Consider the following 21,355-nt stretch of genomic DNA (forward strand, 5'->3'; position numbering starts at 1 on the left):
GCACACTAGGGAACAATCCTACTTTGACAGACAGATGGAGTAGATGACCTAGTAGGGTCTTTTCCATTCCATGATTCTATGAATCTATGACTTTATGATGTTGTTGCCAGGGAAGCTGTCAACCTAAAGAAATTGCTGCCAAAAGCTCTAAACTCAGTTTAATCTATGTCTTCTGCTGCTAGCAGGGACAAGTAACTCTTTCAGTTCCAGACTGGTGCAATGGAGTGCACAGAAAACCTATTTCAAGAAGAAAATTCCTCCCCTTTCCCAGTTATAAAAGCTGTGAACTGCTAATGCTTAGCTTAGCAAAATGTGCTGTTTATGTGTAAAATTTAATACCTAGAATAGGCATAAGCTCTTTAATAAACATAGCATCAGGCATACAGTAAAAGGCAGTATTTATCATTTCTTTATGATATCTAGTACTGTGGAAACGGTAGGCTTTGATAGTACCTTTTCAAAGTTACATGGAGTGTTAATAAAGAATAATGGCAGCTGTTCCACTGGTCATTGCTCTCAACATAAGATTGATTGCTCAGAATTCAGACAATCTGAGTCTACCTGTGCTAGAAATCAGTTGCTAGGAAACGTAAATCTTTATATATAAAGATACATCAGAAGCTTGCTCCTTGCTAGGACGTGGCTTTATTAACAAAGAAATTAACAATAAGATAACACAGAGATGAGTTCATAACTTCTCTTCTGGCCCGACTGCTCTTAGGAATTCTCTCACAGTCTAGATCTTTTGCCCACAGTCTATATCTTTTCATCCATCCAGACAGTCATTCCCATCTCACTTATCTCTGAGTGGGATAACAAGTCAACTGCCTCAATTTATTTAACCCTTTCAAAGAAGGATTAACTCCTGGCCATCAGATGAGGTATTTCAGGCAATTACTGATTGCATTCAAACATCTGTTTCACATATTTAACTTCTCTTACATGATGGACAGAGCTTTTTCTTAAGCTACCCTGCTTATTCCCAGTTCTTTTTTGTTAGAGGAACGAGCAAAGAGCCCACAATCATTTAGCAGAAAATAGGTTAGTTTTTCCAAGGTGCATTACCTGAGAATTGTCCAAGTTAAATTTCAGCTGTATACTACTTTGCAGTCTCTTTGATGCTTAGCTATATCTACAGTTTTTCACAGTTGTAACTTTTTTATACTGGGGAGGAGGGGAGAGGAGGAAGAAGGGGAGACGGAGGGAGGAATATGACATGCAGAGAGTGACAGCCTGTTTTTGCTTTTCCATGTCTCTGTCTCAACATATACCTAAAAACACAGCAGTTAGCAGAGGTTACCCCATTGGTATGATCCTCCGGACTGAGAACCAGAGATCCTTCGGATCAGGAGGATCACTGCTTCACCATGACATAGCCTCGACATACACCTAGGTATCAAACAGCAGGCCTTTTAAAATGACCACCTCCCACGGAGAGTCAGAAGCTGCAATCCAGTGTTGACCTCTCTATCTTTTCACCTGGAATCTATTAAAAAGAAAGGGTGTTAGATCTTTAAATCAGTCACCTTCCATCCTCCATATTGAGCACTGGAAACTCCTTTGGTCACCTTTCCACCTCAGCCCAGCTCAGACTTTCCACATGGAGTCCTGTAAACTGTACGGAGTGAGGGCCATAATTCTCCCCCCCACTGCTCTACTTAGCATTTGAGATTTTCTGGGCTGCCCCTCTGTTGTGGCCCAATAGCTTCATCCATATTCCATCAGAGAGTGAGGATAAAGTGTTTAAATTGGAACGATTCCAAGCTGAATGCAGAAACTCCTATACCTGTTGTGACCACTGCTCCATTCAGTTCAGATCTGACCTTTCTTCCTAGATTCCACCAATCCATTCAGGTCGGCTCCCACTCGCCATTAAGCTTCAGAATCTTTGAGACTAACTCTTGAGATTTGATATAATGCAACAACATTCTCTTGAAATCTTACTTCAAAGCCTTCAAAGCGAAGACTTAGACAATTAGCTGGATAGACCAAATACCTACATTTGTTTTACATTTTCAAATGACCTCTGGCATTACCATTTTATATTAATCAATGGCTTTTGGTATACTTTTGCTTCAGATAAGCCAAATTAGGAGCATTTCATTTCACACATCATGTTTTAAGCCTCTTTTCCATAACAGCATGTGTTTATTGGCTCTGGTAAGCCTAACGGATCAGTGAGATCAGGATACAAGACATATTAACTTAGCAATTATCTTAATGTTTCTTTAATTGATCTGTTGTTTATCACCAAAGAATGCTTATTAATGCATCCCATATGGTTTAAAAAGGAGCAAACAGAAATACGGGTGATTAATATATCCGCTTTGAAAGAAAGTTTAATCATGTTATTCCACGTGTTTGTTTGCAGGTCATCCTGCACTTTATAGACTCTAGTTCAACTCCAGTCATCATCAGTAAATCAGACATTAGACCATTGCAACATTGGCAGTGTCTTTTAGCATAACAATGCACAAGTTAAAAGTTCCATCAAGGGTTATGTGCACAAAGAGGCAACAGATGTACTATCAGCTACAACAATTTCATTTTAGATTAAGAGAACAATAGAATAAAAGAAATCAAAAGTAAAGTCTCAGAGGGAGAACACAGACTGTGTGTCTCTTTGGACAGTCTGCCCTTGTATCTGATACCAAAAATGGCTTCTGAACTTTGCATACCAGGACAGAAGTTTAAAAGTGCAGTGCACAGAAAACTGAAACATCACAGTCACATAACTAAATGTGCTGCATAAGGATTACTTCTTTAAACTATGATCCTGGAGAAAATAAGGAAGTAACTGAAAGAATTAGAAAGATGGGAAATGGAAAGGAGAAGCCTTGAGCAATTTTACATATTGTAGAGAAAGCTTAGTTCTTCCACCTATTCTTTTAATCCAGTAAACAAAAGGAATTGAGCTCAGTTAAAACCTGGTGTATCTCCATTGAAGCCAGTGGAGATGTAAAATGGGAACAATGACACTGACCTACTTTGTAAAGCACTTTGCGATCTAAAATATGTGAAGTTCTATACAAGAGCTAAGTATCATTACTTATTAAGGAAATTAAGCAGTTCAGGACACACAGGGCTAACCGAATTTTGCAGATGTATGGAGTTAGTGAAGAACTTTAAGATTACTTGTACATCTCTGATGTTTTCTTAGATTTAAAATTATAAGATCTTTGGGGCAATGATCATCTTTTTATTATGTGTATTTACAGTGTCTAGCACAGTGGGGGTTGGGATCCTTGACTGGTGGACTCTAGGTGCTACTGCAATGTAAATAAAAAGTTGTCATTTTAAATAATGACATAATTTCAATGACTATAATTTTAACTAGTAGGCCAAAATTCTGCTTCTGTTGACTTGAATGAGTGTGGGACTGGGTCAGGTTAGAAGTAATCAACCAAATAATCACAATTTTATATATCTTGTTTTGTTTTTCTGTAGGATCAAACTCATTATCAAAAATTTACTGTGATGGAATATGGTAAGTGTTGTCCTTGTGCACTCATAAACAGAAAATTATAATCCTTCTTTTCTGGGAATGGGAAGATGTTATATTGTGTTAAGAGGACAATGGTGCCCAAATACTACCTTGATGAGTGTCTTTTTTAAATGCACATCATAATAATTCCTATACTTCAAAGTGATTCCAGTGGAAGAGGGTCATTAGATTCTCTGGGCCTGGGTTTCCTGTGTAAATCAGGAGTAACTTAATTTAAATGAATGGAATTGCACTGGGTGTGAAATGGGAACAAGATCGAGGAGAACCAGGCTCTGTTTTAATTATTTTCACAAGAGAAGCTGAATTTATTCTGTGTCTTCCTTTTAATGAACAACATGCACTGAAATTCAGGTATCAATATCTGGTATTAAAACTCTGTTTGAGAGTTAAACAATTACTTGGTGACATATGGACATGAAAGCCCACCTGTATCTCGTATCTGAGCCAGACCCACAACTTGCAGGATCAGGAGTCTGTTCATGGGGAAAAACACCTTTTTATCAGCTGTTTTGCGGTCTATTTAAGGTGCTTGTAAAGATGCCTACAATTTTCCTGTACAACAAGCTACAGTCTGTACAGTTTGTATTGTTGACAAAAACTGAGGGACAGTTGTTTAAAATGCTGTTTTGTGTATGCCCTATTTGTATTTGCTCCTCACGCACATAACACAAATCAGGATTCCTTTATGCAAATTCGTGCCTTTAAAAATCTACCCCAGAATATTCCCAGCGTGAGATCTAGAACATGGAAGTTCATTAGGAAATTTGTTTCGTCAATGTCATTTAGCAGTTTAATCAATGATATTTTGGATAAAACTAGAAAAATGGTCGAAAAACAGTGAAGACTTCGGTTTGCCAGTATCTCACCAACAGCAATCAGAGGATATAGATTGTGTGGGGTGTTCCCTGGTTATCTGAATGGATGATTGCTACTCTGTGCTTGAAAGAAGACAATAACCCCAACTGAAATCCCTGCTAATTTGCCCAGGGGAGACATTCTTAACTCTGAAACGACGATCAGTGTGAACTGTGAACTGAACTGAACTGAACTAGAGCCAATGAAACCATATAATCTCTAAAATCTGACCCCTTTTACTTAAAAATTTATATCTGCTTTCCACATCCGATGAAGTGGGTTTTTACCCACGAAAGCTTATGCCCATATAAATGTGTTAGTCTTTAAGGTGCCACAGGACTCTCTCTGTTTTGCTAAAAACAGACTTACATGGCTACCCCTCTGGAACTCATATAATTTCTGAAGTCTTTTAAGGTCACTGATAGTACTGTAGAGACTGAATTGGTTGAGTAATTTTGTTTTTTCAGGTATGACTTCACAGAGAAAGGAAAGATCTGTTAGTCCTCAGTCCTGCAAGTATCTCTGCACACATGGACCTCTGTGTCTGCTTGGAGTCCAACCAAAGTCACTATGGCTCTGCATTGGTGCAGCAGCCTGAGTGTGTGGTTCTCGATGTGGGATCAGCCTTTCGTTGCACACCAGTTTTGGTTAAAAAAATTAGTCCTACCTGATGTCCATTAGGAACCTGTAATAATGCTATCTGTATTAGAGTGAACTCACTCATTCATCAAAGCGATGGGAGAATCCGTCATCATTACACTGCAATACCCCTTTTACTTAAAATTGATACCTGCTCTCCTGAGTATGAATGTAATATTTCTTATGTGTTTTAATGTTAGCTTTTGATTTTTTTGTAGTGTTACCAAAATTTGAAGTTACTCTAACAACATCATTATATTATTCTTTGAAAGACAAGGACTTTGCTGGTACTGTCACTGCGAAGTAAGTAAATCATAAATTTACACAACTCCTTCATTGGGTTAATATAATTCATATATATTTATATTACTTTATGTTATAAAGTAGATGTCAATCATAATATGGATTTTAAAAGGTGTCATATGAGTGTTTTATCCCATTTCTAATTTAGATATTATTTATTGAACATGATAGTGTGCTTAGTATGGCACAGGCTATGTCTACACTGATGGCGGCAAAGTTGCTGCTGTCAGATCGACTTCTCTGGATCAACTGAGCGATCAGTGAAGACCTGCTCAGTCGATCCAGAAATCGACATATTAAGACCACCTTCTCAAGTGGCGTAGCGCTCCATCAATGGGAACGCGGTTCCTGTCAGCGCAGTGCAGTGAAGATGGCGTGAAGAACAGAAGCAGAGAAGTCGATGGGAGTTATGCGAGTTTTTTGTGTAGCTTGCATAACTCCGGCCAACTGCCGCCGAATCTCCGACGTAAGTGTAGACAAGCCCCCAGACATGGTGTATGACCAGAGAATTCAGAACCTACTTTTAAAAATTACTTCTCCTAAGGTGGTGGAAAAAGGAGATTAATGGAGGAATAACATTCATGGATAGCTCCATTTTATTTGAAACATTTCAGTCTGGATTTCAAGAGAACTGAAATTGCAAGTGAACAGGGAGGAACTGAGATGTAATTAACATTTATAAAGCATTTTGAAATTCTTAGATGAATGTTGCTTCATTAGTGTTAAGTATTGTCACTGTTAAAGTTTATAAAGATTTCTAATTGCAGTTGCTTCTGTTTCATTTTGCTTTAGAGCTTTCAGCAGTGTTTGTTGTTATTATTCATTGTTTTAAATCTGTTATAGTCCACTATTGAACAGTCCAGGAGGGTCATGCACTATGATAGGCTCTTCCACTGATCTGTGGTAGTGTCATCGGGCTGTGGGAGTGAGAATAAGATCTAGTCCTCCCATCCCTTTCAAAAACCCTTATACCAAAACATCCCAAATAGAGCTTTCTGCAAACCAAAGAGAGATGAACAGAGAGTCCATGAAGTTTACAAGGGACTTTGCTGTTGCCAATCTATGTTACATGGAAAGCACTTGCATACTACAGAGATGAGTGAAACCCATAATATAGATAGTAAAGATACTTTGGTGTCTAGAATTTGCCACTGTGAGATGAGTGAGATCATTGTTATGTGGATAGGTTTACTCAACTCTGCCATTTAATCATGATAGAATGGTTACAGTTGCGACTGACGTTTGCAAGGCAGTCAGGTTTGGATGTCATAGGATTCTATGAATTTGAATCCTTTGAAATGCTGAAGTTTTATTGGTCCTAACTGTATACTGGACATGGCTCCCCTCCAGTGATATTTTTATGATAATTCAAGCATACTGTTTTTGGATAAAAAAGCACTGGGATTCACACTGTCTTCAAATTTCTTAAAAATGTCTCTTTTTATCATCTTTGTAATATTACAAGATTGAGATATGAAAGACACAGAGATGTTGCCCACTGACTTTGTCATTTCAAGGATTGATTATAGCTGTTTAATGTAACTCGTATTTAGGTCTTCCAGTCTGTCCTCTAAAAGACTGCAGTTGCTGCAGAATGCCAAAGTTCTTCCTGGAACTAGAATATTTGATGATATTTTTCCAGTTTCTCTGTTTTAACGGTTGCCAGTGTAATTCCATATTGATTATATAGTACTTAAAGTGCTTACTTAGAGGCTTCCTAATAATATTGGTCCAGAGTCGCTCTTTGATTTGCTCTTTTTAATTTCCCTTGCTTTTGTTTGAGGTCTGACTCTGATGAGCTGTTCTTTTTTCTTAAACATAATCTGGAAGCATTTGTGGCAAAGCAGTTTAGTAACTGTGCTTCTCAATGATTGGACTAAGTTCACTAATGACGTTCAAAAACCTGAATTTGTTCTAGTTTTCTGATTAAAATTGAAAAGGTTTGTTTACTGTTTTTAATTATGTTTGCATTGTAGAATGCCTGGGAACTTTTTTTTAGAAGAATGCTAGATAAATTTATTACTTTATGATTACTCTTCCAGGCACATTTTAAAAATTAGGTATGAATAAACTGGGATCTCCTGGTGTGTATTAGTTCCATTTGGTAAAATAAGTGCAATCCTCGAAGGGCACTCAAGACTCTTTCACACAGACAGCCTTTAAACTCTACCGCACTTCACATCATTTCAAAGTACAAATGTACTGTAGTTTTATTTAATGCCATCAGATACATTTTTGATTTAATCTTCGGTTTTGTAAATTCTTCAGAAATCCAAACCCATGGTTTGATAATGGTTTATGTGATCTCTTTTGTCATGTTTCAGATATACTTATGGAAAGCCAGTGAGAGGAAGTGTAACAGTCATTTGCATTCCTATGTCCTACTGGGGGAGCAAGAGAAATGTTACTAAAACGTTGGAGGTGAGTCTTTGTTGACAATTTGTAGAGTCCTTATGAAGATAAGAACTTCACTTCTGCAGCCACTTCACCACCAAGATGAACTGTAGTGTTCGTTGTTATATCTCGGTGGCGGGACGGAGCAAACGGACAAAATGATTCAAAATTAGCTTATTTATTAAGTGAGGTAGTGAAGAAGAGAGGTTACCGAAAATCTTCTGCAATAGTACAACAGAAGTTCCAGCACAAGTCCCAATACAAGGAGTAAAATACAGGCACAAACAACCATAAGAGCAAAGAGTAGTTTATGGCACATAGGAGTGGGCATTTTTATCCCTGGGCAGCCTCATCCACATCTTAGTAGTGCCACAGAATCTCTAGCACTATTGCCAGTACCAGAAAGAGTATGAGGAGGCTACTATCCACATAAAAGGTATAGAGTATCAATTTGCAGGTAGATATATGCATCTTACATCAGGGGGAAATGCCCACAATTGTTATTGTTGTTGTTATCGTTGGCTGAACAACAGCAACACTTAGCAACCCATAAAGCAAAGAGGAAGCCCACCAAGAGGACACCCACTGCGATATACTCCTGGGGGCCCATCAATCTAGGGGAGGTAGACCAAAAGGGCTTACAAGCACGTCTAGTTCTACCTAAGCGGGAAGGAAGGCGCTTACCAATGCAAGAACGAGGAGACCCATGTTTCATTCAGATAAGTGAGTGGCGACCAGGGAACCATCCTGCCCGAGGCATCTGTTAGTGCTTCCATGGATCCACGGAGAGTCTCGGGAGGAGGGGGCTACTAGGCCTTCTTATACCCTTTTGCTATCGCTGGGGTAGGTGACGTATATCTCAATCCCTACAGGGATTGGGTCTTATCTTATGTTCCATTAGTCTATTGGTGGTTAATTAGGGACTTCTTGGAATAAGGTGACGTTAGTTGTTTACTTCAAAAGGGTTAGTCTTAATGCTGATACTGCTTAACTTTATTGCTAAAATAGCGATTATTCCGCTGACCGAGCATCAGCAGATTTATATTTTCATCTCGGGGACTTTCCAGGCCTTATGGCACTTCCTCTTTTGGGCTGAGGCCTTTCAGAGGACAGTTTCTGGGCCTGGCTCCTAAGAGGCCTAACTCTTGTTATACTTGCTTTTAAAGCTTAGAATTGCCTTCAGGGCCTTGCTCTTGTCAAGCTAAGCTGATTTCGCGTTACAAAGTCTTGTGCACCCTAACATGAACTATTGGAATAAACAAATCCTCAATGATATGAACAATTAGAGACAAACATTCTGTGCCCATTGGGAATCTTTTCTCCTGTTGCCTCCTATTGTGTTGCTCACACACTGCTCTTTGCTCATTCTCCTGTTCTCCTCTCATAAGCCTCTCACCGTCTTTTTTATATCACCCTCTGTACTTGAAGCATCTTTCCTAACTATGTGTCAGTCACACGCATTCTCCTTCACACTCTTTGTTTAAACTCACTTCTTCCTGTTACTTTTCCATTGCTGGTCTCCATACCTGCCAGTTTTTTCCCCAACATTTTAATGCATTCAATATATTGAAAAGAAAAAGCCAACAGACACTCCCTCGCCCTTAAATGGGACTAAGATGTATGTACCTTGTCTCAATTATGTTATGTGCAGCAGCCAGCACATTGGGGCCTCATTCATAATAATAAAGCTGGGTACTACCATCATATAGATATTAATAATAATAAGCATATCTCACAGTCTTTCACCATTGTAATCTTTGTCCTTCTGTTCCTCTCTGCTCACTTTTTGTTTATTATAATCTCTCACTATGCTATGTCTCAGTAGGTGCTCAGTACTTTATTCATAGATTTTAAGGTAAAAAGGGACCATTATGGTAATCTAATCTGACCTCATGTATAACACAGGCCAAGTATTTTACCTAGAAATTCTTGTATCAGGCCCATATCTTGTGACTGAGCTAGGTGATATATTTTAGAAAGACACCCAGTCTTGATTTAAAGACTTCAAGAATTTACCACATCCTTTTACAGGATCATATTCTCCAATTCTAAGCTTCTTGGTCAGGGACTGTCATTTGTATTTCACTATAAAATACCATGCACTAATATTATGGTAGTGTATAGATAATAAATATTTATAAGAAGAAGAACAGCAAAATTTGCCAGGATTAGGGCCTATTGTCTCTTAAAAGTTACAAGACTGTTATTGATGAAACAAGAATGATGAATACCAAAATAAAGAGTAAGTATCTTAAATAATGAACATCTAGTGTTGACAATCAGTAATTATAATTTTGTATTGAGGGAGCAATCTGATTGAACTAGAATTAATGGATAAAAATGTCCTGATTTTAAGTGCTTTGAGTTTTGATGACTCGATTAGAAAAAATTCAGTCAAACAAATTAATGTCTTTGTTTTCTTGTTATAGATAAATGGATCTGTGAACTTCACTTTTAACTACTTAGAGTTTCAAGACTTAACTACTGCCTCACATCCACGGTATCAGCGTGACATAGTTTACAGAGGGCCAGCAGAAATTATAGCTGTGGTTACAGAATCACTTACAGGTATATTATTTTCTCTATGACATTGCTATAGAAAACAAACTAACGAGCCATATCCTAACTGTTTGTTTATGTGCAGAGGGGCTTGAAAAGCTGTACCCTTAAAATCACGAGAGAGAGTAGGGAGCACGGCAAATGTGTGGAGGGAAGCACCATGCAGCCTCAGGGATCTGGTGCTGGTGAACAGGGTGCCAATGAATATACCTGGATTGCCAAGGCACTGGAGTCCTCAGTGGGAAGGATAGTGACAAGAGTAGGAATGGGGGTGGTTGGAATTAAAGTTGGAAATACAAGAGAGTTTCCTCAGTGTCATGAAGGGCTGGGAGAAGCCTTCCAAAAGGATTATACGTGAAATCATGTTTTCTGTACACTCATGGTTACTCCAACAGGAATCTCCCAGAATGCAAGCACCACTGTATTTCCAAAGCAGAATGACTACATCATTGACTTTTCTGACCATCCTAGAGTTCTAAAGCCTTCTCTGAATTTCACAGCTACTGTAAGTTCTTCTATTTAATTATGGTTTGTTCATCAAGATAATTTTAGTGTAAAGAAAATAATCAATGTTCCTTCTATGCGTCTGCTTAGCTAAAAATGTCTGCTTAGGGTTGGGAGAATTTACAGATTTATTCTAAAGACACCTCATTTCATTGTGTTCATGCCAGTAGTTTTAGCTTGAGTGGCATTTGCACTAGAAAATGATAAAATAATAGGAAATGTTGTAGAGTAGACATTGACTTAGGTAGATGGGATATATCTGGAGATGGTTGGTTAAGACTCTTGAGGAAAAGAGCTTTTACACACAGTCTTAGTATTTGCACCAGGGCTGATTATTTTCCATTTTGGTACCATATTTTAGTTCAATCAGAACACTCTATAGCTAGTCTGAATTTTTTAGCTAATGAATCTCACACTTTTACTAACGTACTCGTATTACTTAGCATTCAGCTGTTTTACAGAATCTCATAAAACTTGTTTATTCAAACATCTCCCTGTGTAACAACCTCTGTTTTCTGAAATTGGGTTATGTCCTCTGTCATTGTCCCTTTATCTTAAACCCTGTCATCTGACTAAATCTCATGTTCCCATTCTAGACAAATAAAATGGATTCTGCTGTATAACAATGTCATCATTTAACAGGTAACCATAAATGCACCATGTAAAAGGGAAATACTTTAAAGCTTGTTGAAAAGAACCAGGTGCAAAAAATTTTTCTGAAGCTGTGAAAATCTTGGCTCTAGATAGATTAATGGCAAGTGCTGAATATGAGTATTCACAGCAGACCAGCCTAACCCCTACCTTTTAGCTGAGAGCTATGGCCTCAAAACAAATGTCTCTGGGTTTTTGGTTCTTCTCCCTTCCCTTGCTGTCCTCTAAGCTTGCTTCCAGCCCTCACCCACCTTTTCCTCCAAAGCAAGACAAAGAGGGAGCTATTGGAGGAAATTGGTACTAGCTGAGCAGCTGGCAAGCAAAGAGAGGAAATATCAGCTATCCACACTTAAGGAGCAGCTAGTTATAAGTGGAATACTGAATATGAGATACCCAGACAGAAAGGCAAATTAATGGACTGAGTGATGAGGGAGAATTAATAGTCTGTTGGGAAGGATGGACTTTTAGATTGGGAAGAAAGAAAGATGAACTGTGTATGTGTGTGGGCGGTGAATTTATGGCGTGTGGTATGGAGAGGAAACTGGATGTGCTATGGAGGAAGGGATTGATGAAATGTGACAACTGATATAATTTTTGAAGGTAGTTGATGGATTTGATATGGAGACGTTGTGTACTGTGGGTGTCCATTTTGGGACTTTATGCAAATATTATGCAGTTTTTTTAACTCAGGCTTTTTGATGAGCCCATGTATGAATCAGTATCAGCTCTGTTTCTCCTATGACTTAAACATTGGACTAATCCTTGTGTTTACCAGTGCTCAATGTGCATACTTAGCTATGAGATGCTATGGTGGTTTCACAGGAACACTAGTAATCTTCACAGTTGGAAAGGGGGAGGTTTCCCATCTTGCCTGCTTTGTTTTGATTCCCATTCCATTTACCAGTCAGAGTCAGTATCATAGACTCATAGAAACACTGGAAGGGACCTCAAGAAGTCATCTAGTCCAGCCCCCTGCGCTGAGGCAGGAACAAGTAAACCTAGACGTCCCTGACAGGTGTTTGTCCAAACTGTTCTTAAAAAGCTCCAGTGATGGGGATTCCACAACCTCCCTTGAAAGCCTATTCCAGTGTTTAACTACCCTGACAGTTAGAAGTGTTTCCTAATATCTAACCTAAATCTCCCTTGCTGCTGATTAAGCCCATTACTTCTTATCCTAACTTCAGTGGACATGGAGAACAATTGATCACTGTCCTCTTTATAGCAGTCCTTAACATATTTGAAGACTGTTATCAGGTCCCTTCTCAGTCTTCTTTCTCGAGACTAGACATGACCAATTTTTTTAACCTTTCCTCATGGTCAGGTTTTCTAAACCTTTTATCATTTTTGTTGCTCTCCTCTGGACACTCCTTATGTGAAGTTTCAACTGGAATTTGGCTTACTGAGTTGGGGTGTCCTGATAGACATATTAGAAACTGAGGGTAACTGTTGGTTAAAAAATATAATCAAGTCATACAAACAAACATGTGCTTACATCTTATGAATCCTGGATTTGTGTTGTGACCTGTCTTATGGACACGTGCTTTGTTTTTTGTTATTAGCTAAAAGTAACACGTTCCGACAACAATCAGCTGACGGCCGAAGAGAGACAAAATTATGTCTCAATCACTGCAGAACAGTCAGGCACAGTTCCCCACCACGCCGTGCTTTCTATGTATGAAAATGAAACTGTGCAGCAGAGAAATGAGACAGTGCATATCCTAAATTACACTGTTCCAGAAAATGGAATAATTCATGTTGAGGTCCCGGTTCTGGCTAATACGATGAATCTGCTCATTAAGGTATTGTTTACATCATGAAAACTCAGAGCATGAATCCAGCACAATTCAAAGAATGTGACTGTAGCGGGTTTTCAACAGTACATTGCCTCTGACTTCTGTAACAACTGGTGTGGGGAGCAATTATTATAATTATTTATTGTTTGTATTACAGTAGCACCTAGGCCATTATACTAGACATATACTAGAGATAATGCCTGACATTAAGTATACAAGACAGACAGTGGATGGGAAAGGAAACAGGCACAGAAAGGAGAAATGGCTCACTCAGTGTCACACACTAGTTCAGTGGCAGAGCCAGAAATAGAAGCCAGTGCCTTGTCCACTCGACTGTGCTATCAAACTTCTGGTCCTAATGTTGTGGAGCTTGAAGATATTGGTTTTTAGCCCTAGAGGAGGAAGAGAGAAGATATAAATCTAGTTGTACTTCAGGTGATCCCCTGCTTGTTTGCTTAGCTTACTTGATGAAGGGCACAGTGAATGCTATCCCCTCCAATGAGGGCAAGGGAGAACAGGGTGATAATATAAGTAGTGGGATTAACATTCAGGCCTAGACCATGTGTAGTGACAAGCTTTTGAGATCCCCTGAGATCTCTGGTAAATTTTGATTGCAGCTGGTTTGAGTTTCAGCTGTCTCACCAGCTGTTGCTGTTTCTAGATTAAATTCATGGGGCCAGGCTCTGCTCTAAGTCATCCCAGTGTAAATCTAGAGTAACTCTATTGGCTTCAGAGGAGTTACTGTGGATTTATACCAGTTGAAGCAGGCCACAGTGAGGATAACTATAGTTAATATAAACTAATGGGAGATATGAAAAACCAAGGAGTTACACTAGTTATTAATGATAGTGCTTTAAAAAAATCTGAAAGTGAATCAGCACTCAACTGCTCATTGAGTCATTGCTTTAAGTGACATACCATACATGAGTACTATGAGAATGGCAACTGCGTGGCCCTGAATGTCCTTTTTTAAGGTCCTTTCCTAGAGTCCTTGCAGTTTTGGTGAAAAGAATGGTATTATATAACCTCTTTGCAAAATTTGACTGCCTGGTCAGAGCCTGTGGGCAACTGGACTGATGAGAATGACAGCACATAAAGGGATTAGGAATCAATGCACCTCAAGCCAGTCTTATGTTGCTACTTTTCCCTTCCTACCACTTCAGGTAGGATGGCCCGAAAACCAGAAATCTTCCAGTTTATTAAGATTATTCCAGGCTCAGTGTATGGTTGTCAAAAAATGCTTCTCCCTGTTTTGTAAATTTGCTTCAGAGCTGCTCCTAACCCTGCTGAGCTACTGCAGGAAGGAAAGAGGCACCTTCACGCTCTCTTTTTAAAAATCTGCCAGTCCAGTCCAGATGCATCTTCCTGCCCACACTTTTCACCATGAACTCATCCACCCCCCCACACCACGCCATATGTCTTGATTTTTCACTTTGATAATCTGGCCACCCTAACTGTGTTGAAACCATCTATGTGTGTGTGTATATACATATGTTTACATTTACGTTCTGTCATACAGTATGTAACAATAGCATATACATGAGCATTAAATAGATTTTATAATTCTAGCAACATCATTTTTTATATTGTCTTGCAGGCTAGTTTTCTTGATAGTGAAACTAGCATAACAATTCACGATGTATTCAACTCTCCCAGCATGACTTACCTCCAGATAAAAAAACCAAGACAAGAAGTAAAGGTAACACATGTTCATATGAGACTGTACTTACCAATAAAACATTACTGCCAGGTATTCATCATGGACACCTAGTTATCCCTATCATCATGCTATTTTTCTAGGTTGGGATTCCTTTTGAGCTGAGTGTGGAAAGCAATAAGCCAATAAAGGAGATCAGTTATCTGGTAACGTATCAGTTTTACACATATATATGACTCGAGGTGATTGTTACCAACTTGAGATAAATTCAAATGAGTAAAAAAATGTGGTCAAATATTTAAAAGATTTGATTATTAATTTTTGCTTGGTAAAAACATTGGGTCAAATCCTTACTTTGTATTTGCCCAGTGCTTACTCAGAGGGACTCCTACTGTCTGTCCCCTGGGAGCTGAATGGAAGAGGCAGCTCTGCATTCTTTTAAAAGGGAGCAGCGTGTGTCCCCCTCTGTCAGGCCATCTCTGTTAGCTGATGAGCCTGAGGAACGGTGCCAGCTCTCTTCAGTTAGATTATGCCCATTGACTGGGCATGGGGTGCATTTCCAACCCCTCCAAGCCAAGTACCCACATGAGTCAGAGCACAATCTAACCCCTGGTGATCAAGATGCATGCTGTTAGATGCCTGGATTTCTAGTAACAGTAAGTTGAACAAGTATGACCGTAGAATCTTACCTTTGATCTGCAATAGAAAAAACAGATTTGTGCCCATTGTAATGTAGAAAAAAGCTATTTTAAAAAAAAATGAACAGTTTGGAAATATGGTGGGTTTGGGTCTCCTTGTTTTTGATGTTTTAGGAATAACAGGAATGTTAAGTATGTTTTTTCGCTGGTTTTGTTGGACAAGGGATTGGAGGTTTGAAGTATATGTTTGGTGAGCTTTCTCAGCATGAAATGAAGAATGGTGTTGAATCACTAACAAACAGACCTTCTCCTCCAAATATTTATATGGAAGCTGTTTCAGGTGTTAAAAGAGCTGGTCAAAAAATAGGGGGGAAATGTCACAATTTTGTTTTTGAAATTTCTCCCACTTTTGTCCAGACATTTCTATCAGCTCTTGATGTTACAAACAAACAACTCCCTCCACATTTTAAACTGTCTATTTAAAATTACTTCCCTTTTCAATCAAATAGATTTCAGTAGCTTAACACCTGTGATTTCATATGTCATAATCCTAGTAGTTCACCAGTTTTCTGGAGAGTCTTCCAGAAAAAAAAGGCTAGTCAAAACATGAGTTTCTAATGTAAAACAATCAATTTTCCCTCTCCTCCGTATTCCCCCTCAAAACCAACAACCTTTTCAGGCTTTCTCCAAAAAAGGGCACAGATAACCTTCAAAAGAAAAGACAGCTATATTTAAAATTAATGGCAAAACTTGTGACAATTTGTGATTGTAACACAGTTAGTATCTTATCATAACTTAGATATTTTATTTTCCCTTTCAGGTGGTAGCTAAAGAACACATTGTGGCTGTAGGTACAGAGGTTTTGACAACTTTCACTTTAAAACCAGAAAATTCCTGGGCTCCTGTGGCATGTATAAGTATCTTCTACATTGATGAGAATGGGGAAGTTGTAAATGATGCCCTGACTCTGCCTATTCAGCCTCTTCTTGAAAACAAGGTAGTATATTAAAGACTGAGTTTGAGATGAGAGTTTATGTGTCTTACATACTAAGTAATAGTTCAGAATGGAGGATTTGCAGATATCAAAATCCTCCTCAATGTAGGCCCGATTCAAAGCTCACTGAATTCAATGGAAAGACTCCCGTTAATTTCATTGGCGTTTGGTTCAGGCCTTAAGTGGAGGGCCGTTTGAGGAGACATTGAGAATATACTGGTATCACAGTAAACCAGGAAAATGTTGCTTCAACTATGATTTCACCAGAACTGGACTAGAGAAAGATTCAGAAGGGCCCTACTCAGAACATACAAGTGTTGTCCTCTCAGGGGAGCACTACTCCCAACTGTGATATGAATCCAGAAGGCAGAAAATGCAATGGAATGAACACGTTTCTGCTGTTTGGAAAGGAAACAAACTGTTTACCCCTCCCTCCATGAGCCATGAGTACTGCCAACTCTCTTTGTGTCAACACAGAAGTGGCATTTGGGACAGGGTTGGCCAGTGGATATTTTTCTACTTTTCAATAGAGTCAAATGGGCTATGGCTAAAAGAACTAATGTGATCCTTGGATGCATAAATGGGAAACTCGAGTAGGAGTAGGGAGGTTATTGTGCCTCTGTATTTGGCACTGGTACAACTACTGCTGAAATACTGCATCCAATTCTGGTACCCAGAAATCAAGAAGGAAGTTGATAAATTGGAGGGATCAGAGAAGAGCCATGAGAATGATTAAAAGATTAGAACACATGCCTCATAGGAGCTTAGTATATTTAGGGTGAAGGTGACTTGATTACAATCTATAGTAGAACTGCAGAGTTAGAAACACTGGATTTACAAACAGACCAGGCAACAACATACCTCATTTGGAACTGGAAGTATGCAATCAGACAGCAGCAGAGACAAAAACCAAACAAACAAACAAAAAAACAAAGAAGAAGCCAATTCAATACAGTACTGTGTTAAATGATAATTACTAAAAAATAAAGGGAAAGTTTAAAAAAAAAGATTTGACAAGGTAAGGAAACTTTCTATGTTTGTTTCATTTAAATTAAGATGGTGAAAAGCAGCAATTTTCTTCTGCATAGTAAAGTTTTGAAGCTGTTTAAGTCAATATTCAGTTGTAAACTTTTGAAAGAACCACCATAGCATTTTGTTCAGAGTTATGACCATTTCAGTGTTATGAACAACCTCCATTCCTGAGGTGTTCGTAACTCTGACGTTCTACTGTATAAGCACTTTCATGGAAAACAAATATCTGATAATGGGCTCTTCGGTCTAGACGATAAAGGTATGGTATGATCCAATGGCTGGACGTCGAAGCCAGACAAATTTATACTGGAAATAAGGTGTACAATTTTAACAGTGAGGGTAATTAACTATTGGAACAGTTTATCAAGAGTTGTAGTAGATTGTCAATTTTTAAATTAGGATTGGATGTTTTACTCAAAGATATGTTTTAGGAATTATTTTGGGGAAGTTGTATGCCTTATGTTAGAGATGATCACAATAGTTCTTTCTGGCCTTGGAATCTATGAATATGCTGAACTATTTTCTTTGGAACCAGGAATCAGGTGGAAGTTGATCTGACTCCTGCTTGTGAATTGGTTAGCTGTTCTCCATTTTCTTCACAATGCTATCCATCCTTTGGAGCTGAGCATTTTTTGCAGTGTTATAAAGAGGTTGTGTGGCAAGATGGTCAGAAAGCTGCAGTTCATATCCTACACGACACATTCCTGTATAATTTATATGTTGTGTTGCATGTCTATTTTTCTAAAAAGTTCAATAAATTAAAAATAACAATCAAGAAAAGTAATGTACCTAAGAACTAAAACATAGAAGTTTAAGGTCAGAAACAGGAGAAAATATTTGTAAAAAGAAAGCGTATAGGGCCTTATCCAGCTTCATTGAAGTCAATGGGAGTCTTTCTATTGACTTCATTGGTGCTGGATTAGGCTTCTAATGAAGATTACAGAATACTTTATATTACAGAGTAGTTCCAGAGGGGTAGCCGTGTTAGTCTGTATACAGCAAAAACAACGAGAGTTCTGTGGCACTTTAAAGACTAACAAATTTAATATCTGCAGACATAAGCTTTCGAGAGACTTCAGCTCTCTTCTTCAGATGCAGTAATACAGAAAATAGGTAACACAGAGGCATCTTATAGATATCCAGGTGCATTGAGAACAATGGGGGAGGTGGAATCCGGTACTTAAGACCTAATGACGACCATTGAGTAGGAAGTGAGAATGGGTGAGCAAAGTAATTTACCTTCGGTAGTGAGATAGCCACTCCAGGTCTCTGTTTAAACCCAGTTTGAATGTGTCAAGTTTGCAGATCATTTCTAACTCAGCAGTTTATCTTTGAAGTCTGTTTTTGGAGTTTTTTTGGAGAAGTACAGCAACTTTCAGGTCAGAGACATAATGCCCTGGGGAATTAAAGTGTTCTCCCACTGGTTTATGGATGTTGTTATTTTTTATGTCTGATTTGTGTCCATTTATCTTTGTGCGTAGTGATAGTCCAGTTTGGCCAATGTACATGGCAGAGGGGCATTGCTGGCACATGATGGCATATATAACATTAGTGCATATGCAGGTGAATGAGCCCCTTATAGTGTGATTGATGTGGTTAGGACCAGTGATTATGTCATTAGAGACAATGTGTGGGCAGAGCTGACAACGGGGTTTGTTGCAGGGATAGGTTCCTGGGTAGGATTTTTTGTAGGGTGTATGGTTGCTGGTGAGTATTTGCTTCAGGTTGGGGGGCTGTCTGTAAGCCAGTGAGGTAGCTCAGAAACTGCTGAGTTAGAAATGATCTGCAAACTTGACACATTCAAACTGGGTTTAAACAGAGACTTGGAGTGGCTATCTCACTACCGAAGGTAAATTACTTTGCTCACCCATTCTCACTTCCTACTCAATGGTCGTCATTAGGTCTTAAGTACCGGACTCCACCTCCCCCATTGTTCTCAATGCACCTGGATATCTATAAGATGCCTCTGTGTTACCTATTTTCTGTATTACTGCATCTGAAGAAGAGAGCTGAAGTCTCTCGAAAGCTTATGTCTGCAGATATTAAATTTGTTAGTCTTTAAAGTGCCACAGAACTCTCGTTGTTTATATTACAGAGATAGGGTCTATTCTTGCAGACCCTTGAGTAAGGACTAGTCATGTGAGCATGGGTTTGCGGGAACAGGCCAATATATAAGTATGTGATTAAAATGCAATTTAAAGATGAGAAAACCAGGCAAACTTAAATAATGGAAAATTGGGAAGATGAATGAATGGGAATTAAATATCAGCCTCATGGTTTCAGACACTGAAAACTTCAGATTTGGAAACCAATGGGCTAAAATGAAATAATTGATCTTCTTCAAAGCTACAAAATTTTAAATTATTTCCACTTCTCTTTGTAAAGGTTAGCTATTGAAATTTCCTAAGTGCAGCAGAAACATGACCAGTTACTTCTGTGAGTAATTCACAGCCTGTTCTGGCATTTCATTTCAATAAATAACTTGGCTACAGTGTTTTAAATGTTATTTAACAAAGCCCAACTTTCTTCATGAATCAGTTTGTTGTTGGATTTACAGTACAATAAGCAGTGTTAATCACATTTACTTTACTCATCGATAGCATGTTTACCCCTGGCCCAGACTTTTCACTGTGAGTGTAGTGCTGTGAAAATCTGTTTCTTTCCTTAAATTCATTTTTCCAGTCAAGAGTTTATAGTAAAATGTGTTTCTCCAATTAAGAAAAGGGTAAAATTATTAATCTGAAACAGGACTACTGAATTTGCATCTGTTTTTCAACCCCCTATACATTGTAAAGCTCCTTCTTTACTAAGGAGGTATTAGAATAGCTGTTGATGGGCCAGCTGTACCTGTGGGGCTGGTTTGAAAATTGAAAGTGTAACCCACAGATCAGTGTGTGACCAACCCACAGAAGATGTGAGTTTGTGATAACCCCAACCAGAGAACCTGGTGCTTTAGCTCAGACTCATCCTTTTAGCACTGGTTGCATACTCACCCTTTTAGTCCCTGGTTTAATACTCGTTACTGGCCAAGATAGTGGCCATTATAAAAACAAAGGATGCTGGTGCTTACCAGTTACAGATCTAAGGACTCTGCGGGTTAAGGAAGCAGAACATAAACCCTTAGCACTATGTAATTTACACTTACAAAATTTTTTTCTTTTCTTAGATCAAAATATCTTGGAATAAAGATAAAGTCAATCCATCTGAGAAAGTCTCCCTTAGAATCAGTGTAACCGAACCCAGATCTGTAATTGGACTTTCAGTTGTTGACAAAAGTGCAAAGCTTCTGGGAGAAAGTAGTGACATTACAGAAGACAGTGTAAGTAAATGAAAAAAGCTTTGTATACAATGTATTCTTGAAAGGTGTAGGATTATGGAAATGTAAGTTTTTATGTTGTATTCTATGTCTATCTATATGTATATCTATATAAAATAGAACTTTGGCCAGATCTCGAAACCTTTACTTGTGTGAGCAATTCTTACTCATGTAAGTAGACTATCAAAATCAGTGAGCTGCTTATGAGTATACTATTTGTGAGATTAGGCCCTTTATTTGGAATTATGCTTGTTCTGTGATGTAAATTTCATTCCTCAGGTATGCTAGAGGACTAATATTCCACATAGCACTTCATCTTTAAACTTTGTCCAACAAACTGCTCAATTTTCACAGTCAGCTCCTTTTTCTTTTATAAACAAATAACATAGGAAAGCTCTTCACACACTCTGGCACTTTCAAATGAATAATAAAAATAATATAATAAATTTAGGATTCAGTTTTGTTGAAAATTGAAATAAATTATTCTCCTTTATATTCCTTTTACTTTCAGTGTC

The 21,355-nt window shown here is 38.4% G+C and overlaps 1 protein-coding gene across 3 annotated transcripts in view; it reads left to right on the plus strand.

Moving 5' to 3' along the window:
- CD109 (CD109 molecule) overlaps window positions 1–21,355 on the plus strand; it is a 116,654-nt gene that overhangs the window by 51,675 nt on the left and 43,624 nt on the right. For all 3 annotated transcript variants that reach the window (XM_067532641.1, XM_067532642.1, XM_067532644.1), the window contains exons 6-15: window positions 3,448–3,487; window positions 5,218–5,302; window positions 7,627–7,723; window positions 10,126–10,264; window positions 10,651–10,760; window positions 12,970–13,209; window positions 14,801–14,902; window positions 15,004–15,066; window positions 16,319–16,495; window positions 20,691–20,843. In XM_067532641.1, the coding sequence (XP_067388742.1) occupies window positions 3,448–3,487; window positions 5,218–5,302; window positions 7,627–7,723; window positions 10,126–10,264; window positions 10,651–10,760; window positions 12,970–13,209; window positions 14,801–14,902; window positions 15,004–15,066; window positions 16,319–16,495; window positions 20,691–20,843 (1,206 nt within the window). The remainder of the gene's footprint in view (window positions 1–3,447; window positions 3,488–5,217; window positions 5,303–7,626; window positions 7,724–10,125; window positions 10,265–10,650; window positions 10,761–12,969; window positions 13,210–14,800; window positions 14,903–15,003; window positions 15,067–16,318; window positions 16,496–20,690; window positions 20,844–21,355) is intronic.

The sequence above is a fragment of the Emydura macquarii genome, unplaced genomic scaffold, assembly GCF_026122565.2.
Source record: "Emydura macquarii macquarii isolate MOO-44397 ecotype Brisbane River unplaced genomic scaffold, CSIRO-AGI_Emac_v2 contig_3295, whole genome shotgun sequence".
Lineage (NCBI taxonomy): Eukaryota > Metazoa > Chordata > Testudines > Chelidae > Emydura > Emydura macquarii.